General features: G+C 32.0%; 1 protein-coding gene across 1 annotated transcript in view; it reads left to right on the top strand.

The window, feature by feature from the left end:
• The first annotated feature begins 6836 nt into the window (after window positions 1–6836).
• The window catches only part of LOC143053964 (replication factor C subunit 1-like), a 43734-nt gene continuing 43097 nt past the window's right edge, over window positions 6837–7473 (top strand). Inside the window, exon 1 of the mRNA XM_076226792.1 lies at window positions 6837–6927. Within this exon, the coding sequence (XP_076082907.1) occupies window positions 6925–6927 (3 nt within the window). The 5' untranslated portion in view covers window positions 6837–6924. The remainder of the gene's footprint in view (window positions 6928–7473) is intronic.

The following is a 7473-nucleotide window of genomic DNA, read 5'->3' as shown; positions in this document are numbered from 1 at the left end:
GCGAAAGCGACAGTTGGAAAAACGATACAAGTACTCAGACATTCATCGACCCAAGGTTTTAACTCCGGAGGTAAAAGACACGACTCTTTCTGAAACATAGGGGACTAAACTGTGCACTGCTTACATGCCGTGAGAAATCCATTATTTTTGTTGCAATTCATATGATTCTGAAATATACTTTCTGAAAGTATTTCGTAGAACGATGGTACACTAATCTTTTCAACTGTGCACTTCAATAAACAATTTTTAATTACAAAAACACAATTGTTATACTGTTTGATGACGTAAAAATACGATGCCAACAATAACCAGCCGGAAACAGGATCATGATTTGTTCCCTGTATTAAATAATGCATTCGTAGCTTATGTTGTCTATAAACTGATTTGTTTCCATTCAAATTGTTATGACGAAAATCTGTAACATGGGCTGCCCTTTGGTTCAGTATTGACAGAAGTATGATATATATCTGGCTACCCGGTAAATATAAACAACCATATACGGCATTGGTTATACATTTCTTAACTTGTTCTGGGTTTAATATTTGATGATGTAGGAATGAAATATAAAACAGGTACTGTAAAGCTGATGCAGATAAACATAAACTAGGATAACAAATTAAAGACCGAGGGCAGATCAGGTTTTGTGAAAACTCGCTAAATGTTTTGGTATGAAACAAATATTGCCAGCCAAAGTCATGAATACGTGTGAGGGTTGACAAAAGAATTGTTTGCTCCCGATCAGGAAATCTTCCTTCAAACATGTTATTGTCGGGGATAAAGTAATGCGCACAAGTTTTATATTCCACACAATATATTAACCGTCGTAAGCAGATCATAAAGCACTGTACGAAGTTTTTTTTCTTCCATTTTGATTGTTCGACCTCCTCAGATAGCCATAGTATAATCGTTTTAATGAAATATGAACATAAACGTTTCATATAACCCAATTTTACATCTTTCAATAAGACTTTAAGTAATCCATAACACAGTATTTGATTATGGGAGAGGGAACAAATAAGTTGCTTCTCTGCAACTGCAAATGATATACGCCATTCTATATTCTTGGTCGGAGATCCTTTATATCCTATAGGTACAAACTGAACACCGTCATTTACTAAAGATTTAACCAAATTGATAGGAGGCCATATTGTGCGTGATCTGCTTATCCATGGCTGAGCACATGAGATCCATTTATCGCATTTTAAACATGTAGCACAATCAAATAATCCATTTGGATCAGAATGACATGGCCCATTAATTATGAAATTAGGAACCGATCCATGTTCCAGAAACATTTTACTAGAGAAAAATGTTTCCTCTCCTATACTTTCTAGATATTCTCTACATTCATTTTTCCTGGATTTGTCCATTAATTTCATTTTCGTATAGCCAGGTTTTATGTCATCCGTTTTCAATATCAATGGAATTAATTTTCTCTTAGTATTTATATCAGCATCATGTTCATAAATATGATATAAAGTACCGGTATCTAATATTAAACTAATGTCATAATCACTTCTCCTGAGGCCTACACCTTCCGCGATGCTACCACCAATACGTGTGATAAATCTTTTATCCAAGTTTATTACATGATCGATTGCATTACAAATTTGTCTCTTTGTCTTCACAACTTTCTTTTTACCAATGACTCTACAGCAATACTGATAGAACCAAAGTGAAAGTTCCTTGTCTGCTTGAGAACTTTTACGTGAAACCATGCTAAAAAGAATAAAGAGATCTTTGTTAAAATTTTCATGACCCCATGGTGCATTTTAAAATGCTGTATGTGACTCCTTCTTTTTTTTTTTGTACGGACCATTACAAAAAATAGATGCAATCAGATTTCATTTCAAAAACATAACTATAAAACATTTTCTAGAAAGTGTAAATATTCACGTTTATTAAAACAAATTACCTTTTACGGAATAAGAGAAAGAGATAATTAACTACTTCAATGTAAATTAGATATCGTCGTCTCATTCCTAAAGGTAATAACTGTGCAACCCTAGTGTCCGAATTTGGTTTTGTTTTCTTGTTTGTATAAAGCTGAATTTATACAGAACCTTTTCAACGACAAACCGAAAAGACGGGGTTTTCTTATTTTACTTTTATGTAATATTTTGAATGTGTTAATAATTATGAACATAAAGGAGTGTTGGAAAGAATGGTTAGTGTGCATTAACCGAAGTTCGAAGTTACTACATGCACCACACACAGATGTTTTTTCATCTTACATCGAAGTTTCGATATTGGGTATAAACTCGAATCTCCATGCATGTTCAAGACGGCTCTTACGTAGCACTGGCTTTATCAGAACTTTTATTACCACGGAACATTTGTTTATTAGAGAACAACACTGCAGGATGATTTTAACAATTGAACAATTATATCAGTCAAAAAGAAATCTAAATAATAAAATTGAAAACAACCGAAAGTCTAATATTGAAATACAAAAGCTATGTACCAACTTTTAAACAACCATGGTCCATATCAACAATGTCCAAGCTTTACATTATATAGATAACGTGGCAGGAATTACTTATGAATAATCCAAATGATTACTTAAGTATGCAATGATTTTGTTTTGACAGGAAAAGTTAGATCTTCAGTCATGAATAAACAAAAGAAATCCGACAAAGCATGATATGATATTAAAAAAAAATTGCAACATGCAATGTACAAAGAGAAGTAACTGTATACATACATAATGCAACAGTTCTGTAAAAAGAGACAATGTTCCCCCGATTCATTTTTAACACTTAGTGATTTAGAGCTTAATAATTTGCAAATACACTTGAAGTTCTTTATTATTGCAGACTCGATTTAGCCCTCTTGGTTATTTTTTGTTCGATTACTATCACCACTTGTGTACATAATCAAAACTGTGTTTGTTTTTTTGTTTTTTTTTGTTTTTTTGTTTTTTTGTTTTTTTTGTTTTGTTTTCAAGTTTAATTATTTCATAAAATATAGATTTATAATCAACTTACTTTACCACATGCATTTCACTCCTTGTTTATAACTAGTGAATATGACTGTAATTTTAATGAAACAAAGGATTGGACTTAATATGATACGAAATAAATATTGTCATATCAATCGAATGTACTAGTCGTATGTAATGAAACGCAACGTTTAACAACAATTATATACCTTGAAAGTGGCATTAACAGTAACTTTAAAATTAATGTTTACCGATTTGACTCAAATTATCATATTTTAATTATAACCATGTAAAACATTTATCAAAATTATAAAAAGTCTAAAATAAACAATATACCTGGAATGAGCTCGATAATATGTATCTTCGTTTCGAGTGTTTTTTAGTCTAGACGCCATCTAACTACCTGTCGAGTTGACCTCCGATTACCATATAAGCGATATAAACATTAATAGATATAAATAGATATCACACTCGTGCATTTGGGTTTTTCTATATCTGTTTGATTCATATTATAGATTAAAAATATATGTTAATCATCGTTTTTACCTGTATAAGAATGATATTTTGTGGATCGAATCAATTCAGTCAAATGATTTACCTTTGTTTCACTTTCAATGTTGACATTCTTTTCCTTTGAATAAGTGAACACGCACAATGCATGCGGTATTCATCTCAAGGTTAAATTGAAGTTCACATAATGTTTTTTTTTTTTTTTTTTTTTGTGCTTTATTTATGTTGTTCAGTCTGTAGTTTTTTTATGTTGTGTTTTATATTTACTGTCGTTTGTCTTTCAGTCGTTTTTTCGTTATGAATCTGGTGTTGTCGGATTGTTTTCTACATAAACACTACGCAAAAAACATAGTCATGATACATTTTTGTAATTATTCATTCCGATACAAACACATGTGTATAAAAATAACTCCATTGTAAGGACCAAGTTCAACACTCTGAAAAAAAGTGTATGTATGGAACAGTGAGGGATCCAGAGGGTGGCGTAGAGGGCATACGCCCCCATTTGCTCGGGCTTTTTTTTCCTTTTTGGAAAATGATAAATCAGACTAGACTTCGTGAACTTTGCCATTTCCCGTGTACTGTAGTATTTAATTTTATGCGACAATTCTTTACTTTATATAAAGATATTTTTTGCTGGAATTTACTAATTGTCAAAGTCATGTGATTTGCTATGGTTGAGTTGACCAGTGCTTCGAAAAAAACGTCGCTTAGTCATTTTGAAATTTAAATTACAGTAACAAATTGCTTAGGCTGAGGTTGACAATCATGCCACCTACAAAGCGACACAGGATTGAGCAGGAACGTATTAACTTCTATTTCACTATTCCACCAAACACTCTATAGACTATTACACTCTCATGAAAAAAATGTTCGAAGATCACGGCAATATTATTTACCTACGAAAACATGTTTAACCCCAAACGCCACCGCATATTTAAAATAACATAGCTGAATAATTATCCCCAGACAGTATAAGCTCTAGATATATTTAAAGTCTAAGGTACGAACCAATTAATTTGAGGAGACAGTCTGATCGAGATATTTGAGAGAAAAAAAATAGCTCTGATTTTTGCCTTAAACAAAAATTCTGACTGTAGATTTATCTGGATTGAAAACAATAATCTTTTCCTCTGTTTTTGCTATTAGAAACAAAAATTTCCAACAGAATTATTTAGCATTAAATGAACACGATGAATAAAAACGGGCATATTTTTTTTTGTGGCAGGGGTTTGCATGTCTGACCGGAATGTCTGTTTCGCCGAACTGATATATTAAATACTTTTCAAGTAAATTAATCCAGACTGCAACCTGCCTGCTGAGTGTGGCCTTTATGTCTCCATTTGTCGACCGTCATTCATAAATTACTTTCAGAATCATTCGTAGACTTTGGTTAATTTGGAACCCCTCACTTCCCCTAATTTCGTTGCGTGAAACATATCAACCAAACATTTTGATAAAAATTGCGTGTTTGTCTTTTTTAACTGGTGTCGGCCGTATTGTAAATTTTATTGAATGCCCCGGCGTATATCTTTTTTACAACAAGAAATCTGTGAGTTTATGATAACTTAACCTGTGGGTTTATGATAACTTAACTTACAACAAAACGGCGAGAATTTTAAATGTCTATTTTTTATTGACAAGTCCCACATCAAACTTATCAGTTCATAGCTCTGGATCCATTGTTTTCTACTTAGCGTGATAGACAATTAATAGAGAGAATACAGCATCGAAAATGTCCAACCCTTACACTTAATAGCAACTACAAAATATACATGCCCCACGCCAGGAACCGTTCAATACTTTATACGAATACTTTATTTCTCATAAAACTACAATTACATAGTTATAGAGAACATACATAAATATAACTATAAGGTACAATTTTTACAAGCATGTGTGAACAATACAATGAAATTAACTTGGAGGACTGACTTTCACATTTATAACTTTGATAAATTTACATAGTTTTTCTAATATTACAATATTACATGAATTAAACAGTTGATCAAACTTATAGATATTAGGGTTAGACCAGCAGTATGTAGGTAAAAATTTCTTTCTTTCAAACATAAAAAATCCACAATTCATAATATAATGGTATTCGTCACCAATGTCGTTTGAGTCACAGAGACGGCAGATTCTGTCTTCTCTCGGTAAACCCTGCCACCTTCCAGACTCAATCGGCAAGTGGTGACTACCACATCTATATTTGCATAATGTATAAATGAATTTGTAAGGTAAAACAGAAAAATATTTTTCCAATTGAAAATTATTTTTAAAAATACGATAGCATAAAGTTTTAGGTGATTCGGCAACAAATGCAAAGCATTCTTGCGCATATTACATTTATTACATTTATTTATTTTTTTGCCCCAAAAAGGTCCCCAAAATTTTTCGCATCGCTCCGCTTGGCGATCTTTAAGGACTTCGCCCCCCCCCCCCCCTTTTCCAAAATCCTGGATCCGCCCCAGTGGAAAGACCTTCAGATGTTTTGTAAATTATATGTCCATCAAAAACCATGAAAACTATTACTTATTAATTTCTGAAATATATACATTTGTAAATTATGATATACCCAAATAATACATATTTCTATATAGAATTAATCGTATTTGGTATTAAAGAAGAGAAAAAAATCACAAAATTTTGAATTTTGATAACAGCAAAAAAAAAAAAAAAAAAAAAAAAAAAGACTTACTTACAGCATTCATTACACATGTTACACATCTCACAATGATTTTTTTTTAATTTTATATATATTATACTTGTACAACCAACTATTGTGACCAATTAACCGGCAGATATAAACATAGACAACACAACAATCATACGTTTAAACTTATGTAACAAGTTAGTAACTTCTAGTCTTTGTGTGTGTGTGTGTGGTTTGAGTGTGGGGTTTTTCTTTTTAATTGAATTCGGCTAAACTTCATATGGATAGAAATATCTGGACTAAACTATAACATTACAAATTTGAAGTTAAATGTATTCATTTATTGAATTTAATGTGTGCACATCCGTTAAAGACTGCGTGTAGCTGACAATATTTTTTTATTATCATGAGAAACTCAGCCCGACAATAATCTTATTAAACGTTATTGATTAGAGATCATCACGTTTCATGCACTTGTTTTTTCGATCCTCCTCTTTTACACAAATAATTCAAATACATTTTTTGTTTCAGTAGTACGATATGATAAACTCACTTTATTTTCGCTATTATTTTTGCTTCTTGTGACTATTTTTTCTTCTTTTCGTTAATTAGTGAGACCGTTCTATCAAAAATTAAAAATAGGTCCGATTTGTACTTGGTCCGAGATGTCCTAATTCCAGAAAAACGTAAACAAACAATAATTTCTCCCTTGCTCAATATTGTTTCACGGTCGAATGCACTTGGTGGCGCGAAAACAAAATGGAAGCTCCGTTGAAGCCCGGATTTTGATAACTTTTCAGCTAAACACAAATGAAAAATGGTAATATAAATTGAAATAATCTATAATATATGATTGACATTGCGAAAGATATAAACTACCATTACTTTGTTCTTAATTGCAACACACTTATCTAGGAGGAATAAACAAATAATGCAATTTGAAGACAGTTGAAGCAACTGTTAAAAAAGGGGGCACCATTCGATTCCAGCAACTTTGTCGAATAGTTGACTCTTTAGTTAATGTACCACATCTTCTTTTTCTACAAGATCAATTACAATGTCTGTTTTCTAGAACATTAGCAATTCATTTAAAATCCGTTAAAAACTCTGTTACAATGTATCTATAGATCAATAGTATTATCCTCAATCTTAGGCACAATTCTTCTCATTGGTGCATATTATGCCTTATGTGTATCTTCCACCATGTACTTTAATTTTGTTTTTGCTGTTACGATTGAGGTTGCGGATGTTCTGGTAAGTCCAAACGTCTTTTTTTTGCAATAAAGGCCACAATGATTTCTAACATCCGTTTGTATTCTTCTGTGTTATCTTGATCTAGTCTTCCTAGCAGGGTGCCTGTGTTGAT

This window comes from Mytilus galloprovincialis, chromosome 12 (genome assembly GCF_965363235.1).
Source record: "Mytilus galloprovincialis chromosome 12, xbMytGall1.hap1.1, whole genome shotgun sequence".
Lineage (NCBI taxonomy): Eukaryota > Metazoa > Mollusca > Bivalvia > Mytilida > Mytilidae > Mytilus > Mytilus galloprovincialis.
The sequence above is the reverse complement of the archived record's forward strand: the minus strand, read 5'-3'. Positions and strand labels throughout refer to the sequence as shown.